This window comes from Larus michahellis, chromosome 7, assembly GCF_964199755.1.
Source record: "Larus michahellis chromosome 7, bLarMic1.1, whole genome shotgun sequence".
NCBI lineage: Eukaryota > Metazoa > Chordata > Aves > Charadriiformes > Laridae > Larus > Larus michahellis.
In genome coordinates, this window is record NC_133902.1 from 32,867,021 (window position 1) to 32,889,529 (window position 22,509).

The window sequence follows — 22,509 nt, forward strand, 5'->3', positions numbered from 1 at the left end:
TTAGTAATAATAAAAGCAATACACAAGTAACACCAAATGAATGGACATTTATTTCAGAAATACCTGTTGAGATCATCCGACCACCACAAGATATTTACGAAGCTCCTGGTGCAGATGTTATCTTCATGGCTGAGTTGAACAAAGATGGTGTAGAGGTCAAATGGTTGAGAAACAACATGATTATCGTCCAAGGTGACAAACATCAGATGATGAGTGAAGGAAAGGTCCACAGGCTGCAGGTGTGCGACATAAAGCCCCGTGACCAAGGGGAATACAGATTTATTGCCAAAGATAAGGAAGCTAGAGCTAAGCTTGAACTAGCTGGTAAGTTGCTTGCTTTGTGTTTCTTTTATAAAATCTTAGATTAGTGAATTAACTCTGTAATTAATTGATTTTTCTTCTTTCAACGAGTTGAGTTAAAATGAATACACAGTCAGACGGAGAAAAGTGCATCTGTATAACTGTATGAGTTATAATTCAGGCAACAAATATTTTTTTTAATTATACGATGCTGATCCAACTGTTGACGAAAATACAAGTCACTTTCCAGTGTCTATACCAAAGAGCATGAATTGAGCTTAAAGGACACAGAACCTTTTCATTAGGTCACCGCAGATCCAAAGCATGAAAAATATTTGACCTACTCATTTCAGTCATATAAGACATTTAATTCCTAATTTGTCTATTTCACAGGATCAGACCAATAAAATGCATTAAATTGTTGCTCAAAAAAGCAAATCCCTCTTCCCTGGTTTTATAGGAGGACACGCTACATACCAACCAGCCTGAGTTTCTTTACCTAGAGCAGTCCAATGAATGTATGAAGGACTTGCTTAGAATTCACACAACAGCTCCTTTTCTATGTTAGCTTCTTTGCTGACTACACAAATGAATAGATTTATTTTTTTTAAAAAACATAAGTGCTTACTTGTCACATTGATCTTCCATAGCTGCACCTAGAATCAAGACTGGTGATCAAAACCTTGTGGTTGATGTTGGGAAGCCTTTAACAATGACTGTTCCATATGATGCCTATCCAAGAGCAGAAGCTGAATGGTTGAAAGAGGAGGAAAGTCTGCCCACAACAACTGTTGATACAACAACTGACTGCAGTACCTTCAAAATTTATGAAGCAAAGAAATCAGATAAGGGAAGGTACAAAGTTATACTTCGAAACAAACATGGCCAGGCAGAAGCATTCATCAATGTAGAGGTCATTGGTAAGTACTCCCACCATTAAAACCTTGCTTACATTTATTTAAGCCACAGGGAAGGGAAAAAAAAAAAAAGATGCAATGCCCTAAAATATTGTCATATCTTTGTTAGATGTTCCGGGTCCAGTTAGAAACTTGGAAGTCACTGAAACTTATGATGGTGAAGTTGGCCTCGCCTGGCAAGAACCAGAAAGTGATGGTGGAAGTAAAATAATAGGCTACGTCGTTGAAAGACGTGATATCAAGCGTAAGACCTGGATTACAGTCACTGATCGTGCTGAAAATTGTGAATACACTGTCACTGGACTTCAAAAAGGAGGAGTTGAGTACCTCTTCCGTGTTAGTGCACGGAATAGAGTGGGAACTGGTGAGCCAGTGGAAACAGAGAGACCTGTGGAAGCTAAGAGCAAATTTGGTGAGCAGAAGTTATGACTCAGTGATTGATGACAGTGTAAAAAAAGCAGTAAAAACTCTAAGAACAGGTAAAAAACACATACCTTGTTTTTCCTTTTTCTCCCCAAAATAAACTGTAGAAGTTCCTGGTCCTCCTCAAAATGTAGAAGTTACTGATGTGAACAGGTTTGGAGCTACGCTTACCTGGGAACCACCTGAGTATGATGGAGGATCTCCAATTACTGGCTACGTTATCGAACTGCGTAACAGAGCTTCCATCAAATGGGAGCCAACCATGACTACTGGAGCTGATGAACTGTCAGCTGTCCTGACTGATGTTGTGGAAAATGAAGAATATTTCTTCAGAGTAAGAGCTCAAAACGTGGTTGGAGTTGGCAAACCAAGTCCTGCTACACGGGCAGTAAAAATTATGGACCCAATTGGTAAGTGTGCAAGCACTGATTGTGGTTACACTATAAGACAGGGACATTTTGGCTGTTTATATATTATGTGTGCAGGAAAGTTCAATTGAGAAACATGTGCTGCAAATACCATGTACAGTTAGTTTTTTCCTACTTTTGTCCTTCAAACATATCAGAAGTAACTTGCTACCATTTGGTTCGGTAAGGACTCCAAATATTTTTGCTCTGAAATTAGGATTCAACTTAAATTTTAAAAAATGGTTTAGAAAAAACTATGCAAAGGCTGTAAAAAAGAGTACTTTAATGTATAGACAGCTGATATGCACAACCATACTCCATTATCAATTGCAAAAATGTCTTTCTCTCAAATTATTTTCAGAGAGACCAAGTCCTCCCATTAACCTGGATCATTCAGATCAAACTAAGTCATCAGTGCAGCTTACATGGGAACCTCCTCTCAAAGATGGAGGAAGTCCAGTCTTGGGCTATATTGTTGAAAGGCGAGAAGAAGGAACAGACAAGTGGATTCGCTGTAACCCAAAACTAGTACCCGCTCTTACTTTTAAGGTAAGATGTTCTGTTCATCAACAAAGTACTCAAAATGTGTAGATAATTTTTAATATGAGTTAACTATATGATTATTTGTGCTTTTTAGGTAACTGGATTGAAACCAGGATGCAGTTATTACTACAGAGTCTCAGCAGAAAATGCAGCTGGTGTGTCTGACCCAGCAGAGGCTATTGGGCCATTAACTGCAGATGATACCTTTGGTAAGCCATATGATATTTATTCAAGATAATTAAAGTTCATCTTTTGGGGTAATATGTATATATTTCACCAGATAACTGTGATGCCAACTAGCATAAAGAACCTTAGACCTTTGAGATTCTGAGCTATTTCTCCTCCATTGTGAATTCTGCAGATAATAAGCTGTACTATTAGGTAGAGACCTATTAGGCTGCCTGAAGAGAAAGGCATGAACTTTTGTCTCCTGACCTAGCTTTGTGGAAGGTGGGAGGTAACAGGAGAGAAAGTCAGAGAAGATAAAAAAATCAAAAAGTAAAAAAAAATACATAGTTTTTATATTAAAGGGTGAATTAGATCTCCTACTTGATAATGCTAAGATGCCTTATCATCGCGCATATTTCTAAAAAATGTTTAACCAGGAGAGGTAGGGAGTGATAAATCACAGCTAGGCCTAGACAGCTCCAACCTTCAGGCTGAGATACAGTCAGAATCAGCCTCTCGACACAACTACTATTAGCCATATTCAGCACATCTGAAAATATTTCATCGAATCCATTTTCCTCTTTTTCCAGTTGGACCTACAATGGACCTAAGTGCATTTAAAGATGGGCTGGAGGTTATTGTTCCAGAGCCAATCAAGATCCGTGTTCCTATCACTGGCTACCCTGTGCCAACCGCCACGTGGTCTTTTGGTGATCAAGTCTTAGAAGAGGGTGATCGTGTAACAATGAAGACCACTGCCTCCTTTGCAGAACTTGTAATCACTCCAAGTGAACGCCCAGACAAGGGAGTTTATTTCTTAACATTAGAAAACCCTGTGTCATCTGTTTCAGGAGAAATTGACGTTAATGTCATTGGTAAGTGGACATGTATATATTCTATCGATAACATACCACACCACATTTGTCTTGCTAAAATCTAATAAAGTTAATAATGTGAAATCACACAGCTTTCAGTAAACCAAGTATATTAAAATATAACTAAAAACTAGAAATCCATCCTCAAAAAAACCCTCTTTTCTGGTTTTCAATATCCAACTGTGTTTAAGGAAGAATGACTAAGAAGAATAAGTCTTCTGGCAGATAGATTACATAGAGATCACTGTCAAACTCCAATCGCAAAATAATTAATACAATTTCTGTGATTTCTAGCTTGTCCAAGTGCACCAAGAGAACTTAAAGTTTTAGACGTAATCAAGAACACAGTGCAGCTGTCATGGGAACCTCCAGAAGATGATGGTGGAAGTCCAGTTACTGGCTATATAATTGAAAAACGCGAAGTAAGCCGGAAAACATGGAACAAAGTAAGTTCATTCTTTCTCATTTCAATTTCTATTTGCTATATTGTTGCCACATGTGCTACTGAATTTTCTGTCTAATTTTGGTAATTGCTCTTTGGAAATAAATTTTAGAAACACATTGGATCTTTACTTCTCTTTAGGTTATGGACCATGTTGTTGACCAAGAGTTCACTGTACCTGACCTCATCCAAGGCAAAGAATATCTGTTTAGAGTTTCTGCATGCAATAAATGTGGCCCAGGAGAACCAGCATACATTGATGAACCTGTAAATATGTCAGCACCAGCAAGTGAGTCAACTGTTTCACATTGTGGCTGATTTTCTGTTTCTGAAATCTTGCTGATTTTCTTCAAAATAAGATGTAAAAAAATATCTTCCTTAGACTGGTTTCTAAGACCCCGTATGTTTTTAATTTTTAATAGCGGTGCCTGATCCACCAGAGAACGTTAAATGGAGAAATCCAACATCGAAAGGAATCTTCCTAACATGGGAGCCTCCCAAATATGATGGTGGTGCCCGCATTAAGGGTTATTTGGTAGAAAAATCTCAACGTGGCACAGACAAGTGGGAGATATGCGGGGAGCCTGTTGTTGAAACAAAGTAAGTAAAATAAACACAGAAGGTATATCCTTTCAAGTAACAGAGCCATACTCACCACTTTAAATATCTGGATTTTTTTAATTTTTTTTTGACAAACAGAATGGAAGTAACAAAACTCAAGGAAGGGGAGTGGTATGCATATCGGGTTAAGGCTTTGAACAGAATCGGAGCCAGCAAGCCAAGTAAGCCAACAGACGATATTCAGGCCATCGATGCAAAAGGTAATTACTTCAATCATTGAATTACAGTAGCTGCTTTATTTTTACCAGTCTCTGAAATACTGTTTCTATAACAATGTTTTCATTCTCTCCTAAATCAGAGGCTCCAGAAATTTTCTTAGATGTGAAACTTCTTGCTGGACTTACTGTGAAAGCTGGAACTAAAATTGAGCTACCAGCTAAAGTAACTGGAAAGCCTGAGCCCCAGATTACTTGGACCAAGGCTGACAAAATTTTGAGACCTGACAACAGAATCACCATTGAAACCAAACCTAATCATTCTACAGTCACTATTACAGACAGCAAGAGGAGTGACAGTGGAACCTATATTATAGAAGCTGTAAATTCCAGTGGACGCGCAACTGCTGTTGTTGAAGTTAATGTTCTTGGTATGCATGTATTTTATGTTGTTTATAACAGTCATTAGTCATGGACTGAGGTATGCAAGCAGAAGATTAACAGTCACATCTTGTTCCTCTACAGATAAACCTGGTCCACCAGCTGCATTTGATGTATCAGAAATCACAAATGAATCCTGCCTTCTGACATGGAATCCTCCACGAGATGATGGGGGCTCTAAAATCACCAACTATGTCCTTGAGAAAAGAGCTACAGACAGTGAAATATGGCACAAGTTATCATCAACTATTAAGGATACAAAATTCAGAGCTACTAATTTAACTCCTCTTAAAGAATATGTGTTCCGAGTCAGTGCTGAGAACATGTATGGTATTGGGGAGCCAGCACAATGTGACTCCATCATTGCAAAATACTCATTTGGTTAGTTAATTAAATTAATGTTACATTTTTACAATATTTTAACAGGGAAAAAAACCCAAACATATGTGTGATGGTTTTGGTTTTTTTTAAATTTATTGATTTATACAGATCCACCAGGCCCTCCAACAGGTCTTAAGCCTACAGAGGTCACTAAAGATTCAGTCACCTTAACATGGAATGAACCAGATGAAGATGGTGGCAGCCCCATAACTGGATACTGGGTTGAAAGATATGATCCTGAGCAAGATAAATGGATAAAATGCAATAAAATGCCAGTGAAAGATACAACATTCAAGTAAGGCTGTAGTCAGTTTAGTCTGAAATAGGTCACAGGGACATAAAAATGTCACAGTAGGCTTTTAAACAAGTTTTACATTGTTCTTACTCGTATTTCCTTGTTTCCATAAGTTTAGATCCAACTAACATCTGGTGGCATACTTCTTTTGATAATTAGTTTTAAAGAAGAACGTCTTTACAGAAGGGTGAATCATCTCTTTTTTTAAAGTAGAATCATAGAATCGTTTGGGTTGGAAAGGGCCTTTGAAGGTCATCTAGTCCAATTTCTGCTGCAATGAGCAGGGACATCTTCAAGTAGATCAGGTTGCTCAGAGCCCCGTCCAACCTGATCTTGAATGTTTCCAGGGATGGCACATCTACCACCTTTCTGGGCAACCTGTTCCAGAGCTTCACCACCCTCGGTGTAAAAAAATTTCTTCCATATATCTAGTGTAGATCTTCCCTCTTTTAGTTTGAAGCCATCAGATCATTTTTGTGGCCCTCCTCTGGACCCGCTCCATGTCTTTCCTGTGCCGAGGTCTCCAGGGTGGAGTAGAATGTTATGCTTAGTAATTTCAGTGCTATGTGGTTATTCATAAGACATTCTAAAATAGCAGACACAGACATCTCAAGTATCAATTTGGCAAAACCCAGGGCCGGGGGGGGGAGTTTCTCCTGATACTCATAGAATCATATTAACTAACAACCATGGAACATACAAAAATGTAAGATGGCTCTCAAAACGTTGGTTTTTGTGTTGTGATGAACCATTTTACTGTTGACAAAATACCTATTTTGAATGTTCACCATTTCATAAAACATCATTAGCAGTAATTTGGGTATTTTCAGATTTTATCAAGTAAACTGTAGTACGAAGAGTAGAAAGAATAATATTTTAGGCATGAGTTAATGTGTAGATTTGGTTTAATCAAATATCATTTTTATTTACAGAGTTAAAGGTCTTACAAATAAGAAGAAATATAAGTTCCGTGTCTTGGCAGAGAATCTTGCAGGACCTGGAAAACCAAGCAAGGAAACAGAGCCAATCTTAGTGAAAGACCCAATTGGTACAATAAGCACATTTTTAATGGTTTAATTTAACAACAAAAAAATTCTTTGTTTTCAGTCATGTAATTAATATTGGACTCTTCTCTAGATCCACCATGGCCTCCTGGAAAGCCAACTGTGAAAGATGTTGGCAAGACATCATTAGTCCTGAATTGGACAAAGCCAGAACATGACGGAGGGGCAAAGATCGAATCTTACGTCATTGAATTGTTAAAGACCGGAACAGACGAGTGGGTGAGAGTGGCTGAAGGAGTTCCCACAACTGAACACTTCCTCAAAGGGCTTATGGAGAAACAAGAATATTCATTCCGCGTAAGAGCTGTGAACAAGGCCGGTGAGAGTGAGCCCAGTGAACCCAGTGACCCTGTGCTGTGCAAGGAGAGACTCTGTGAGTAGTTTTTCAGAACATGCTGCTACTGCAAAAACACAGTCTTTGTCTTTAAAGGCCCCATGTCTGCCTGTCTCTGTAGGTACCAAATGAACTCTTGGAAGGCTCATTAACTATTAGAGTCTCCCCTGCTTCAGCTAAGAAAATACAAAGTTTTAATAGTTTGGGTGTATTCCCTGTCTTCCAAGATCTTCGATGGGAAATACACTAACCTGTTTTACCTTCTTTTTCTATTTTACAGATCCTCCTTCACCACCTCGGTGGCTTGAGGTTATTAATATTACTAAAAACACAGCAGATCTTAAATGGACAGTACCAGAAAAAGATGGGGGTTCCCCAATTACCAACTACATCGTAGAAAAGAGAGATGTAAGGCGAAAAGGCTGGCAGACAGTTGATACAACAGTGAAAGATACCAAGTACACAGTGAGCCCACTGACGGAAGGCTCATTGTATGTGTTCCGTGTGGCTGCTGAAAATGCCATTGGACAGAGTGACTACTGTGAAATTGAAGATTCAGTGCTTGCTAAAGATACTTTCAGTAAGTTTCAGATTTCCGGAGTGATCGGTAAAAACAGCTCAAGTGTAATGGATTCCTGTTCTTCTAATGTGTGTATTTTTGTCTTTAGCAACTCCCGGGCCTCCATACGCTCTTACAATAGTTGAAGTGACAAAAGGCCATGTTGATTTGAAGTGGGAACCACCTAAGAATGATGGTGGCAGACCGATTCAAAGGTAAGGTCATTTTAAGTTTGTTTAGTGTTTCCTGTAGATTAAGATCTTTTCATGAATGAAGACATTTCTCTTGAAATGTTTAAATTTTAAATGAACACATTTTATATGAAAAAGAGGTGGGTGGATGTAAAAGAGAAGCCATGTTGTCAAAGCAATTAAGGGGTTGATTTTAAAATGTGGAAATTATGCAAATATAAATAACTTAATGTGTATGAACAATGAATGTGTGTCAACATCCTCAAAACATCATCAATCAAATCAAACTGAACTGTATATAAAATAAAAAAAAAATAATGTAACTATAGTCTCCAGTTCCTCCAGAGCTGTAGCCACTTAAAGCCGTCTACCAAGTAATATTACTATATTTTTCTTCTGCCGTAGTTTCTCATTCAAACTGTATACACTCAGCCAAGGTGAAGCCTCATCTCTTTTCTGTACATTCTCTTCTTTATTACACTTTTCGAAGAGACCGTTTTACTCCTTTGGGTTGCTTCTAATATCCTTTTCTTTGGTTTCTAAAGTATCTGTTCTCTGAAATTCACCTTGAATGCCAGTTAGATTTTTCCTCTTCGTATTTTCACTCTTCCTCTCCTTCCTGATTGCAGTAAGCATATCTTAAACTGAGAACTACAGAGATCTGCCTCAAGCAACATAAGTCATTTAATTCTCATTACTTTCCCATAGGCTATCACAGGCAGAATTTTGACAGCTGAGTAACTCACAGATAATATCTACAAATATTCTCAGTGGACTGACCACTGAGATTCAAACTAGCAAAGAGATACAAGTATAGCTTGGGGGGTCTTTTACCTCTGCAGCTCTCTAAAACCTGAGAACACAGCAGAAGTTCAGGAATTGGCTTTCAGAATTGGATCTGTCAGTAATGTCAGCCCCATTATGTCGAAGACCTACCAGGACTGCTAGGACTAAGTGGCTGATATGTGAAATAAAGTTCATTGAATATGTCACCCACGACTCTTGCTACTTTTCCATTGGCCAGACTATTCTAATCACTCTTTATCTAATTTATTGAGCAAGAAGTCTGAAGTATTCATATTTCAACACTGATAATATTTTCCCCAATTTATTCAGATATGTTATTGAAAAGAAAGAAAAACTAGCCACTCGCTGGGTAAAAGCTGGCAAGACAGCTGGTCCAGATTGCAATTTCAGAGTGACTGATGTCATCGAAGGTACAGATGTACAGTTCCAGGTTCGTGCAGAAAATGAAGCTGGCTGTGGTCATCCCAGTGAACCAACTGACCTCATCCATATTGAAGATCCAACAAGTAAGTAGTAGCATACTATAGAGTGTATGGATTATGAAAGCAGTGTACTGTGTAGAACAGATATTCTGGGAGAAAACTGACACAATTCTTTTCCATTTCTGCAGGCCCTCCTTCACCTCCTCAGGATTTACATGTCACAGATGCAGGTCGAAAGCATATTTGCATTGCATGGAAACCACCTGAGAAGAATGGTGGAAGCCCTATTATTGGGTATAATGTTGAGATGTGTGAAGCAGGAACAGAAAAATGGATGCGAATCAATTCTCGTCCAATAAAAGACCTGAAATGTAAAGTGGAGGAAGGTGTTGTTCCGGACAAGGAATACGTGCTGAGAGTCAGAGCTGTCAATGCTGTTGGAGCTAGTGAGCCATCAGACGTCTCAGAAAAAGTGGTTGCCAAGGACCCAGACTGTAAGAATAAATTCCTTTTGTTTTTTTCAGATCTGCAAAACTGAAAAAAAAGAATGGTGTTTGGCAACTTTCTGGTAATATTATAATTACTTTTACAGGTAATCCAACCATTGATCTAAAAACTCGTGACATCGTTGTTGTTAAAGGACAGAAATTAAGTATCCCTATACCCTTCAGAGCTGTTCCATCCCCAACTATAACATGGCACAAAGACGGCAAAGAGTTGAAAGCTGGTGACAGAACAACAATGAAGAGTGACTACACCTCTGCATTGCTTGAAGTCATAGACAGTGTTCATTCTGATGCTGGTGTTTATACTATCACATTGGAGAACAAGCTGGCATCAACAACTGGCTCAGTCAACGTCAAAGTCATAGGTAACTAGGCTTCTTCCATTCTGAGAAAGATACTTATCCTCACTCGAGCCCTGTGGCTGACAAAAGAAAGGACTAGAAAAATGCCTTTTCTGCCACAGGGAGGAATCACTTCAACTCAGACGCATGTAGATTGCAATAGAGGCGTTAATGTTACAAAATCCCACCAAAAAAACACTTTACCCCAAGTTGGTCTAACTGCTCAGTGGCTGCTCAAAGCCCAATTATTATGAATAGTCATTATATAAATATTAAAAAGCCTATAAGAATTCTGTATATTTTTCACCTTTAGGAACACAAATTCATATATATGCTTTGTAGCCAAAATTTGTGGGTTTGATCTGCTTTCTGCAAAGCAAAGAAATGCAATATAATTTCATATTTGTAGGAATACAGTTTCCCATCTATTTAGTTAACTAATTTTATTATTCTTATTTAAAACAGGTCCACCCGGACAGTGCAAAGACATTAAGGCAAGCGAAGTAACTAAGAATTCTTGCAAAGTGTCCTGGGAACCTCCAGACTTTGATGGTGGTACTCCTATTTTACATTATGTTCTGGAACGCAGAGAAGCTGGTCGTAGAACATATATCCCAGTCATGTCTGGTGAAAATAAGCTTTCATGGCAAGTCAAAGATCTTATCCCAAACAGTGAATATTACTTCCGTGTTAAAGCTGTCAATAAGATTGGAGGAGGTGAATATCTTGAACTAAGAAACCCAATCATTGCAGAAGACCCAAAACGTAAGGTTTTTTTCTACTAAATAATCTAGCAAATTGAATTTTAACTAAAATCTTCATGCTTTCTTTTCTCATATAATTCCTCTTTTGCTACTCTTCTACAGAGCCTCCAGATCCTCCTGTTGACCTTGAAGTCCATAATCCAACAGCAAAATCAGTAACACTTACATGGAAACCACCCCTGTTTGATGGTGGAAGCAAGATTATGGGCTACATAATAGAAAAGCTTGCTAAGGGCAAGGAGAGGTGGGAGAGATGCAATGACTATCTGGTACCTCTATTAACTTACACAGTGAAAGGTCTTGAGGAAGGAAAGGAATATCAGTTTCGTGTTCGTGCTGAGAATGCTGCTGGCATCAGTGAGCCTTCTCGGATTACTCCTTTTGTGAAAGCTGTGGATCCTATTGGTATGAATCACTCACTTGATTGTTTGCAGTAATTGCCATACATCTTCAAACATAGTGGAAGATTCTACTCTCCATTTATCATTCTGCTTTATTACAGAGGCTCCAAAAGTCTTCCTTGCTGCAAACCTACAGTCTGGCCTTGAGGTGAAGAGAGGTGATGAGATCATACTTGAGGCACATATTTCAGGGTCACCTTATCCATCTATCACTTGGCTGAGGAATGATGAAGTTATCAAACCAGAGGAAATCAAAAAGAGAGTAACAACGTATACAAGGAAGAAGAAGGGTGAAGCTGCAGAAGAGGAACCTTTCCAGCTTTCACTGCCAGAACGTATGAGCATTGACAACCATAAAGAAGGAGAGTCTATACTATCAATCCGTGACTCCATCAGAGCTGACCATGGCACATTTACAATTAAAGTGGAAAATGATCATGGTGTTGCAAAAGCCTCATGTGAAGTCAATGTGTTAGGTAAGTAATGAATGTCCTCAAACCACCTAGTTGTTTAGGGTATTGGGTAAGAGGTGCACAAGATGAGTACTCATCATTTTTCTTACTTTGCTAACAGATACACCAGGGCCTCCAGTCAACTTTGTATTTGAAGATGTGAGGAAAAATTCTGTCATTTGCAAGTGGGAGCCTCCCCTTGATGATGGTGGAAGTGAAATCCTAAACTATGTACTGGAAAAGAAAGACAATACAAAAGCTGAAATGGGCTGGGTCACTGTCAGTTCAACACTCAGGCATTGCAAATTCCATGTAACAAAACTGATTGAAGGAAAAGAATATCTCTTCCGTGTATTTGCTGAAAACAGAGTTGGATCAGGGCCACCATGTGTTTCAAAACCAATGACAGCGAAAGATCCTTTCTGTAAGTTTTAATTTTGAAATACAACCTTTTCAGAAAACCAGTGTAAAACTGCACAGAACACTCAGCTTCATCTATGCGAACGCTTCCCAGAAGAAACTTGACCAATGTAATTATTATTTATTGCACATTTTAAACCATTGAAATAAAGGGGAATATTGAAAACATTATAATTTCAGTAGTAAAGAAATAAGAATGACAATCACTGTCATAAAACTTTACACTTAAAACACTTAACATCTGAATAGTGATATTCTCTGAGTTCAATAGACTAATATTCTTACCAAAAGAGAGAACCGCTACAAGTTTGATTAGTGGTTGCAGTTAGGAATCAAAGCTTCTAAGAAAGAGACTAGAAGAACTATGAATGACTTAAAATTAGTCATTTCTTATATCTTAGATCTCTCTTAGCTTTGAGTAAGCTCCAAAGAAGACAGTAATGATGACAAAATTACAATTCTTTATTTCAGCTCCACCAGATCCACCTAATAAGCCTGATGTGCAAGATGTTACCAGCAACAGTATGGTGGTTAAATGGAATGAACCAAAAGACAATGGCAGCCCAATCATAGGATATTGGATTGAAAAACGTGAAATTAATAGTACTCATTGGGCTCGGGTCAACAGGAACCTTGTGAATGCTCTGGAAATAAAAGTTGAAGGGCTGTTGGAAGGATTAACCTACATCTTTAGAGTATGTGCTGAAAATGCAGCTGGCCCTGGTAAATTTAGTCCACCATCAGATCCAAAAACTGCACAGGACCCAATAAGTAAGTAGCTTAGTAGAAGCTAATAGCAGATGGGTGACAGAATAGGATTCATAGCCTTTAACTTTGATTTACACCTATTTATTTACAGTGCCACCCGGTCCACCGATTCCAAGGGTTGCTGATACAAGCTCAACTTCTATTGAGTTAGAATGGGAACCTCCTGTGTATAATGGTGGTGGAGATATCACTGGTTACCATGTATACAAACAACTGATGGGAGTAAAAGAGTGGTCACGTTGCACAGAGAAGCCCATTAAGGTTCGACAGTATACTGTTAAAGAAGTCAGAGAAGGTGCAGACTATAAACTCCGTGTTACTGCACTTAATGCAGCTGGTGAAGGACCACCTGGTGAAACTGAACCCGTAACCGTTGCAGAACCACAAGGTATTGCAATTGTATTATTTTCAAGAAATGCCCAGCTGCCTAAAAGGTGTTTTTGAATCTCTCCCTTGAACTAATGAACTGTTTCTCTCTCTTCTGCAGAGCCTCCCACTGTTGAGCTGGATGTTTCTGTCAAAGCAGGCATTCAGATCATGGCTGGGCAAACTATTAAAATTCCTGCTACTGTGACAGGCCGTCCTACTCCCACCATTGCGTGGGCTGTGGAGGAGGGTGAATTAGACAAAGATCGAGTTGTTATTGAAAATGTTGGCACAAAATCTGAGTTAACCATTAAGAATGCATTGAGAAAAGACCATGGAAGATACGTAATTACTGCTACCAATAGCAGTGGTTCCAAATCTGCAGGAACCAGAGTAGAAGTATTTGGTAAGAAAAATATTTTCTGAAATCAACTGAGTGTTTCTTTTGGTGAGCTAATCTTTGGGCTTTATCCTATTTGTTTGATTTTGTTTTTCAGATGTTCCTGGGCCAGTCCTTGACCTAAAGCCAGTCGTCACAAACAGAAAGATGTGTTTGCTTAACTGGTCTGATCCTGAAGATGATGGTGGCAGTGATATCATAGGCTTCATTGTTGAACGAAAGGATGCCAAAATGCATACATGGAGACTAGCTGTAGACACAGAGAGATCTAAATGTGATATTACAGGTCTAGTTGAAGGGCAGGAATATAAATTCCGTGTTAGTGCCAAGAACAAGTTTGGTACTGGTCCACCTGTTGAAATAGGACCCATTCTTGCAGTTGATCCATTAGGTAAGATGACTATTTTTGTGGGGCTTTTAAACAATTTTTAATTATAGGTTAATAAACCAGTATTATTGTGTGGATTTCTTTCTATACAAACAGTGTATTTACTTTTCTACTACATGGATAAGGCATCTGCCTTAGATTAATTACTTCTGTCAGATCTCTGAATCAGTTCTATAAAACTACAAATACCGATGTCTGCTGAGATACTGCTTGTTACCTTTTTGTCCGCATACATGAGAAACTTATTACTATCCATAACCACACTCAGATGCTTTGCATACAAAAGCTTTGGCTTTAAAAAACAAAGCTACTGTATTCATATGATTAAAAAATCTCTATTTTTTAAATTTTTTTTTTCATTTTTATTTATCTGTGTTAATAGGTCCTCCGACAGCACCTGAGAGGTTCATGTACACAGAGAGGACGAAGTCAACCATTACACTTGATTGGAAGCCTCCACGTAGTGATGGTGGCAGTCCTGTCTTAGGATATATTGTTGAGAAGAGGAGACATGATTCAAAAGACTACGAAAGAGTTAATGCAAGGCTTTGTCCAAAAACATCTCTTCTTGTTGAAAAACTTGACGAACTTCATATGTATGAATTCCGTGTCAAAGCTGTCAATGCTATTGGAGAAAGTGAACCATCATTGCCCCTTAATGTAGTTATACAAGATGATGAAGGTATATCTGCTTTAAAGAAATCCATACAAATATCTCCAAAACACTGCAAAGCAATTTCTCTGTTTCACCTCCATCTTCACTCTCATTTTTCTTCTTGCTTTCAGTACCTCCAACTGTTACATTACGCTTGGCTGTGAGGGGAGATACTATCAAAGTGAAGGCAGGAGAACCAGTTAATATTCCCGCTGATGTGACAGGTCTGCCAATGCCAAAGATTGAATGGGACAAGAATGAAGTTTTAATTGACCAAACATCCAGTGCACTTAAGATAACCAAGGAAGAAGTATCCAGAAGTGAGGCAAAAACTGAACTTATCCTGCCTGCAACAGTGAGGGACGATAAAGGCACTTACACTGTGAGAGCTTCCAATCGTCTTGGCACTGCATTTCGCAATGTGCATGTTGAAGTGTATGGTAAGGACGTGACATTTCAATAAAACAACAGCTAATAAAATGCTTTTGCCTTTTTCTTAATGTAATTCTATGCTCTGTTACTTTCATACAGATCGTCCTTCTCCACCAAGAAATCTTGCTGTTTCTGATATTAAAGCAGAATCGTGTTATTTAACATGGGACGCACCTCTTGATAACGGTGGTAGTGAAATCACCCATTACATTATTGAGAAACGTGATGCTAGTAGGAAGAAATCTGAGTGGGAAGAAGTCTCCAAAAGTGCTGTTGAGAGAAGATTTGGGGTAATTAATAAAATATCTTTATTACATACTTTAGTATGCATAAAAAATAACAATAGTACATATCTGATGAAAACTGCTACTTGCGTAGACACCTGTGCTCATGCTCCATTTAGACTCCAGAATTACTGGATGAATCTTGCCCAGCTATGTATTTGTATTTTCTTCATGCGACAAAACAAAATAAATTGTTCTCTTTTGCTACCTAATCTCAGATGAGTTTAGAAGACATCTTCCTTTCCATTTCCCAGCATTATTCATAGCTTTAACAACTGCAAAAACAAACATGGTGACATTTTTATTTATGTTTGGTCCTATGCATGTGAAATAATATCCGTAGGGCATTACATACAGCTATATATAAACATAGGTATGTTAATGAGATTCCAAGACAGAATTTAAAGCAAAAACTGCTGCATAACTTCAAATAAATTTATTCTGAAAGTAGCCAAGTATTGATTTGAAATCTTGTTTTTCAGGTATGGAATCTTGCAACAAATGAAAAATATCAATTTAGAGTCCGGGCTGTAAACAAATATGGAATAAGTGATGAATGCCTCTCAGAAAAAGTTGTTATTAAGGATCCCTATGGCCTTCCTGGGCCTCCTGGAAAGCCAAAAATTTTAGATCGCACTAGATCATCAATGCTGGTGACTTGGGAGCCTCCTTTGGACAATGGTGGCAGCCCAATAACTGGCTATTGGCTGGAGAAGAGAGAGGTGGGAGGTGTCTACTGGTCACGTGTTAACAGGGCTCCAGTAACAAAACCATCAGTAAAAGGTTTAGAGTACAACGTGCTTCGTTTGGCTGAAGGTGTTGAATACCAGTTTAGAGTTATGGCTGAAAATCTTGCTGGAATTGGCCCTCCCAGTGAACCATCAGATCCTGCCTTAGCAGCAGATCCCATATGTAAGTATATGATTTGTATGACTATTTTTAAGGACTGTACCACACCAGACCAAAATGTGCTACTACTATTTATATTGAATTTAGTGCAATTAATCCAATGCTTTGTTTTCATTAAACGAAAAAAAATATATTGACACAAAGTAGTTTCCTCTGTTTTTCAGCATTTTAAAAATAATTAGCATTAATTTAATTTTTTATCTCTTTTATGAACCTTAAACTGTGATTACAGCAATGCAAACATTGCCAAATAAACTTAAGTTCAGAGTCAGATTTTTATATTATTTTCTTTATTGTTCAAGTTCAATCTTGATGCCTTGTACCTTAAGTATCCCTTAATAATATATGTAATATATGTAATTAGTATGAATGTCTAGGATGATACACACAATGTATGACAAAAAAACGCAAATACTTGCATTCTTCTAGAAACTATTCAGAAAAATATAGGCAGACACTAACTCTCAGGTAATTCTCACTTGCTCTTGTTTTACAAGTTGTGCCTGGTCCACCATCTTGCCCAGAGGTCAAAGACAAAACCAAATCATCTGTAGCTCTTGCGTGGAAGCCACCACAAAAGGATGGTGGCAGTCCTATAAAAGGATATATTGTTGAAATGCAAGATGAAGGTAGTACTGACTGGAAGAAGGTGAATGAAGGAGATAAACTCTTTCCTACTTGTGAATGTGTTATTCCCAACTTGAAAGAGCTCAGAAAATACCGATTTAGGGTGAAAGCTGTAAATGCTGCTGGAGAATCAGAACCAAGTCCTGCAACATCAGAAATACCTGTCCAAGATATTCTAGGTAAGTGTTCTTGGAATTAATTTAAATAATTATGTCTAAATGCCACCTACTGCTGCGAATGTTCAAGTAGGATGCCAAGCAAGCCAAAGTCAAAACAGAACAAACAATTATGCAAAAATGTAAGAAAAGCCTGACACGCATTTTTGAAAGTGTCATGATGACCATTACCAGGGCAGGATCCATTAGAAAACCAATGGGCACTTACAGTCATACTAAGGAAATAATGTGTATTTTATGAAGAAATGACTACAACAATTTTTTCTATTCGTATACTTCTCATCTTCCTTTTTGCACACAAAAACTTTCTCACATAAACATTCATTCTGCATGTTTGTGTGGGGTTTTAGCTCAGTGATGACAGAAATCTACTTACCATAGCTCTTAAAATTTATATATTAAAATATTTTTGCAGAGGAACCAGAAATCTTCCTTGATATTGGAGCACAGGATTTCCTCTCTTGTCGTGCTGGCACAACAATTAAAATCCCGGCTGTCATCAAGGGTCGTCCAGTTCCAAAAACATTTTGGGAGTTTGAAGGAAAAGCGAAGACAACAGCAAAGGTTAGTAAAAGAAAAAGCTTTTTCCTACATATGTTTCTAAACATTTAAGCCTATGTCCTTTTATATTTACATTATTTCCCTTTGTTTACAGGACGGAGGTCATAATGTACCTGAAGAAGCTCAGGTAAAGCAAACAATTTTTGTAACTTTACTATTCTTGCATTTTTCAAACATAAATATTTAAAGTTGATCTATAACTTCTCTTTCTTTTTATAATACACAGGTGGAAGCAACTGATACACGTTCAGTGATCATCATCCCTGAGTGCAACAGAAGTCATTCTGGACGATACAGTATTACAGCAAAGAACAAAGCAGGACAAAAAACCGTGCATATCAGAGTCAATGTGCTTGGTATGGTTTACACATATTGAAGTACTCAAATACTAGGTTTTAGTCTTATTTTTCTATGTACTTATGTAAAATTGGTTCTATTGTGCTTTTACCTTAACAGATGTCCCAGGTCCACCAAAAGACCTAAAAGTAAGTGATATCACAAGAGGTACTTGTAAACTTTCGTGGAAGATGCCAGACGATGATGGTGGAGATAGAATCAGAGGCTATGTTATAGAGAAAAGAACTATTGATGGGAAGGCCTGGACTAAAGTCAATGCAAACTGTGGAAGTACTTCCTTTGTTGTGCCTGATCTCATATCTGGCCAAGAGTATTTCTTCCGGGTACGTGCAGAAAACCGTTTTGGTGTTGGCCCTCCTGCAGAAACCATCCAACGGACCACAGCCAGAGATCCAATCCGTAAGTGAATTCAAAGTCAAACTATTTAAAAACAGGTACTACTGTACAGTGGATTTATTCACATTTCTGGTTTTTTTTGTGAAGATCCTCCTGATCCACCCATTAAACTCAAAATTGGCCTTGTAACCAAGAACACGGTGAGCTTGACATGGAAACCACCAAAGAATGATGGTGGAGCTCCTGTTACACATTATAATGTTGAATGTCTTCGCTGGGATCGTACTGGAGAGGTGAAAGAGACTTGGAAGCAATGCAACAGACGTGACGTGGAGGAAACAAAGTTTACTGTTGAGGATCTTGTAGAAGGTGGAGAATACGAATTTAGAGTCAAAGCTGTAAACATAGCAGGTCCTAGTAGGCCTTCAGCCACTGTTGGCCCACTTGTTGTCAAAGATCAGACATGTAAGTATTAGCTGATGCCAGTAAACACAAATTCTGTTTAAAAATTATGAAGTCTTTTTGTATGTTAATTTTTTCAACTTTTCATTGTAGGCCCACCATCTATTGAACTCAAAGAATTCATGGAGGTTGAAGAAGGAACAGATGTTAACATTGTGGCCAAGATAAAGGGTGTACCCTTCCCCACATTAACATGGCTAAAAGCTTCTCCAAAGAAACCAGATGACAAAACACCAGTGATGTATGATCAACATGTCAACAAGATTGTTGGTGAAGATACTTGCACTTTATTGATTCAACAGTCTCGCAGAAGTGATACAGGCTTATATACTATAACAGCTGTAAATAATCTGGGAACTGCTTCAAAGGAGATGAGACTAAATGTTCTGGGTAGATATCAAGAACTCTTATGCATTTGAATGAATTGGTAGCATTCATGTGATACTTTATTTGAATAGCATCTGAATTAATTCTTCTTTATAAAAATGTATCTTTTAGGTCGTCCTGGACCTCCAGTGGGACCCATCAAATTTGAATCCATTTTGGCTGATAAAATGACAATATCATGGCTTCCTCCATTAGATGATGGTGGTTCTAAGATTACAAACTACGTTATAGAGAAAAAAGAAGTAAATAGGAAGACATGGGTACCTGTTACCAGTGAGCCTAAGGAATGCCTATTCACTGTTCCTAAGTTGATGGAAGGCCATGAATATGTGTTCCGCATTATGGCACAAAACAAATATGGTATTGGACCACCTTTGGATAGTGAACCAGAAACAGCACGAAACCTTTTCAGTAAGTAGGAACATGCTTTCAGATTATGTTAGGTGTTTTCATTCGCTGGTATGTGTACAGCATCTGTTAAATATCACTACTTTTCTCTCTTCACATATGTAAATTTTCTAGAATAACTTGAAGAGTTTTAGCACTAGTAGTTAGTTCTTAAAAGCACACGTAGTACTTAAAAATACTTTTCTCCCTCATTATATATTAAAATACAATCTCAAGCTTTTTTTAAGGTTTAAATATACGAATAAGGATTCATCTGATAAGAGTCAGGTCATTCTGTTGTGTTCGAGACATTATTTACCTTATAGATCAGGAAGAGTCAATTTCCTGCCTTCAGTTTTCAAAGAGAAATTAGACAGAGTAGCTCTGATGCAGAACGTTAGGCTGGCGAGAGAAAATCATTCCTAAAATATCCAAGGTTGGGCTGGGCACTGAAATGAGGTACTGATCCAGGAAGGTGGGAGAAACTCATTTTTGACAATTGTTTTTTGAAGGAAAGATACTTTATGTTTCATGGAAGTATATGTACCTGTATAGGGATGGGAATGTGAATGGGGGAAGGAGTTTCATGCAGATAGGTAACTTCCTAATGCAACTATAATCATGTGAATGCATAGCTCTGTTTTGTACTCTAGCTATCTCCATCTTACTTTAGCATTAATTTTTTACAAGCTACACATGAATTTTCCCCCCCCAGCTGTTCCTGGACCTTGTGACAAGCCAACAGTTAGCAGTATAACACGTGACTCAATGACTGTAAACTGGGAAGAACCAGAACATGATGGTGGCTCTCCTATTACTGGTTACTGGTTGGAGCGTAAAGAGACTACCGGAAAGAGGTGGACCAGGGTTAACCGTGATCCTATCAAACCTATGCCACTGGGGGTTTCATACAAAGTTACAGGTCTTATTGAAGGCTCTGAATACCAGTTCCGTGTTTCAGCTATCAATGCAGCTGGTGTTGGTCCACCAAGCATGCCATCTGATCCAGCAGTTGCTAGAGATCCTATTGGTAAATATTTTAGATTCCTATTTTTGAATTTGAAAAGATTTGGTTAAGAACATAGAACGTATTGTGATGCTGTAATGGTATGATGATATTTTTCAGCGCCACCTGGCCCTCCTATTCCAAAAGTTACTGATTGGACAAAGTCTTCTGTAGACTTGGAGTGGACTCCACCACTAAAGGATGGTGGTTCTAGGGTCACTGGCTACATTGTTGAGTATAAAGAGGAAGGAAAGGAGGAATGGGAACGGGTAGGTGGAAAACTATTACAGAATCTGCGTTTCTTCTCTCTGTGTGTCTTATCAAAAGAAATCCCTCCAGAAAATACATTTTTTTAAAAATTTCACGCTGCAAGTTATTTTCTAAAAGTTCATACTTTGCACCATAATTATCTTCATATGTTTAAAATATAAGACCAAATGTAAAAGTAATTGCCCCTCACAACATCAAGTTAACTTTGCAGTTTCCTAAACTTAGAATTTTAAAATTTCTCTTTAAAGACATGAGAAAATACGTAGGTAATTTGTGATAAAAGAAGAGGAGATTAAATTAGAACTGGCACAAAAGTAAGTCTCAATGGTATCAGATTGTGCCAAATCGTTCGCAGCTACTGTGTCCCTACATTTTTCTACATTTTTCAATAATGTATTACTGAAGTGGGTTTATTTTTTAATAATGCAATACTGAAAATTTAACTGATGCATACCTTGGCTATTTTTTGTATCTCCATAAAAATTTGGGTGCATTTTAAGTAGTACCTAAATTTCCTGCACTGTTTCTAGGTAAACAGGCTTCGTATTGAGGTTTTAAAAGAACAAAGATTTCCCGCTTTTTACCACTCTCACTTATGTGAGTTTATTTGTCCAATAGCACATGTAATTATTCTGAGACCAAAGACTGTTTTGATTGCTGTAACATCCTTGTCTGTTAGAATTATCAAAAAGATGATTCTTCAGAGTAGCTTGTATGTCCATGTCCTGTATTTCTTTACAGAGATTCTGAAGAATTCTATGTGAGCTAGATCCATGTATGCTTAAGACTGTCTTGTGCTTGTAAATCTCAAACAACATCTAATCTAAGACTTGTTTCAAATATCACAAAGAAATTGATGATACCTTGGTGTTATCTAATGTTATAATATTTTTTCCAGGTAAAAGATAAAGAAGTTAGAGGAACCAAGTTCGTTGTGGCAGGATTAAAAGAAGGATGTTTTTACAAATTTAGAGTTAGAGCAGTGAATGCTGCTGGCATCGGAGAGCCTGGAGAAGTTACAGACATTATTGAAATGAAGGACAGAATTGGTACTTATCATTTACGTTTGCATTTTTAGTACCTCTAAGTCAAAGTGAGAAAAAAAAATATTCACTAAATATTTTTGTTCACCTCCCACAGTGGCTCCTGATATTAATTTGGATGCAAGCGTCAGGGACAGAATTGTTGTTCATGCTGGAGGAGTAATTCGTATCATAGCATATGTCTCAGGAAAACCAGCTCCAACAGTGACTTGGAGCAGGGATGACCGAGCTTTACCAGAAGAAGCCAAAATTGAAGAAACAGCTATTAGTTCTTCTTTGGTCATCAAAAATTGCAAAAGGAGCCATCAGGGTATATACACTCTTCTTGCTAAAAACGCCGGTGGTGAGCGGAAGAAAACTATTATTGTTGATGTGCTAGGTAAATGGCAACTTCAGTCCTTGTGAACAAGTAAAATTTCATAACATTCAACATGCGTACTTAAATACTCCATTTCTTCTTTGCTTT

At 37.9% G+C, this 22,509-nt stretch overlaps 1 protein-coding gene across 1 annotated transcript in view; it reads left to right on the forward strand.

Moving 5' to 3' along the window:
- The window catches only part of TTN (titin), a 244,263-nt gene that overhangs the window by 157,397 nt on the left and 64,357 nt on the right, over positions 1–22,509 (forward strand). The window contains exons 206-250 of the mRNA XM_074593977.1: positions 58–324; positions 951–1,220; positions 1,327–1,629; positions 1,748–2,050; positions 2,409–2,596; positions 2,685–2,799; positions 3,349–3,633; positions 3,928–4,079; positions 4,217–4,364; positions 4,498–4,675; positions 4,775–4,896; positions 4,995–5,282; positions 5,377–5,673; positions 5,782–5,968; positions 6,901–7,016; positions 7,106–7,405; positions 7,647–7,946; positions 8,035–8,140; positions 9,233–9,429; positions 9,534–9,839; positions 9,938–10,216; positions 10,658–10,957; positions 11,059–11,361; positions 11,459–11,833; positions 11,931–12,233; positions 12,701–13,000; positions 13,089–13,385; positions 13,485–13,769; positions 13,861–14,154; positions 14,534–14,833; positions 14,938–15,246; positions 15,338–15,528; positions 16,005–16,434; positions 16,929–17,237; positions 17,650–17,798; positions 17,890–17,922; positions 18,022–18,151; positions 18,252–18,551; positions 18,636–18,953; positions 19,044–19,340; positions 19,449–19,748; positions 20,440–20,754; positions 20,851–20,999; positions 21,899–22,049; positions 22,141–22,422. Coding sequence (XP_074450078.1) covers positions 58–324; positions 951–1,220; positions 1,327–1,629; positions 1,748–2,050; positions 2,409–2,596; positions 2,685–2,799; positions 3,349–3,633; positions 3,928–4,079; positions 4,217–4,364; positions 4,498–4,675; positions 4,775–4,896; positions 4,995–5,282; positions 5,377–5,673; positions 5,782–5,968; positions 6,901–7,016; positions 7,106–7,405; positions 7,647–7,946; positions 8,035–8,140; positions 9,233–9,429; positions 9,534–9,839; positions 9,938–10,216; positions 10,658–10,957; positions 11,059–11,361; positions 11,459–11,833; positions 11,931–12,233; positions 12,701–13,000; positions 13,089–13,385; positions 13,485–13,769; positions 13,861–14,154; positions 14,534–14,833; positions 14,938–15,246; positions 15,338–15,528; positions 16,005–16,434; positions 16,929–17,237; positions 17,650–17,798; positions 17,890–17,922; positions 18,022–18,151; positions 18,252–18,551; positions 18,636–18,953; positions 19,044–19,340; positions 19,449–19,748; positions 20,440–20,754; positions 20,851–20,999; positions 21,899–22,049; positions 22,141–22,422 — 11,127 coding nt within the window. The remainder of the gene's footprint in view (positions 1–57; positions 325–950; positions 1,221–1,326; positions 1,630–1,747; positions 2,051–2,408; positions 2,597–2,684; positions 2,800–3,348; positions 3,634–3,927; positions 4,080–4,216; positions 4,365–4,497; positions 4,676–4,774; positions 4,897–4,994; positions 5,283–5,376; positions 5,674–5,781; positions 5,969–6,900; positions 7,017–7,105; positions 7,406–7,646; positions 7,947–8,034; positions 8,141–9,232; positions 9,430–9,533; positions 9,840–9,937; positions 10,217–10,657; positions 10,958–11,058; positions 11,362–11,458; positions 11,834–11,930; positions 12,234–12,700; positions 13,001–13,088; positions 13,386–13,484; positions 13,770–13,860; positions 14,155–14,533; positions 14,834–14,937; positions 15,247–15,337; positions 15,529–16,004; positions 16,435–16,928; positions 17,238–17,649; positions 17,799–17,889; positions 17,923–18,021; positions 18,152–18,251; positions 18,552–18,635; positions 18,954–19,043; positions 19,341–19,448; positions 19,749–20,439; positions 20,755–20,850; positions 21,000–21,898; positions 22,050–22,140; positions 22,423–22,509) is intronic.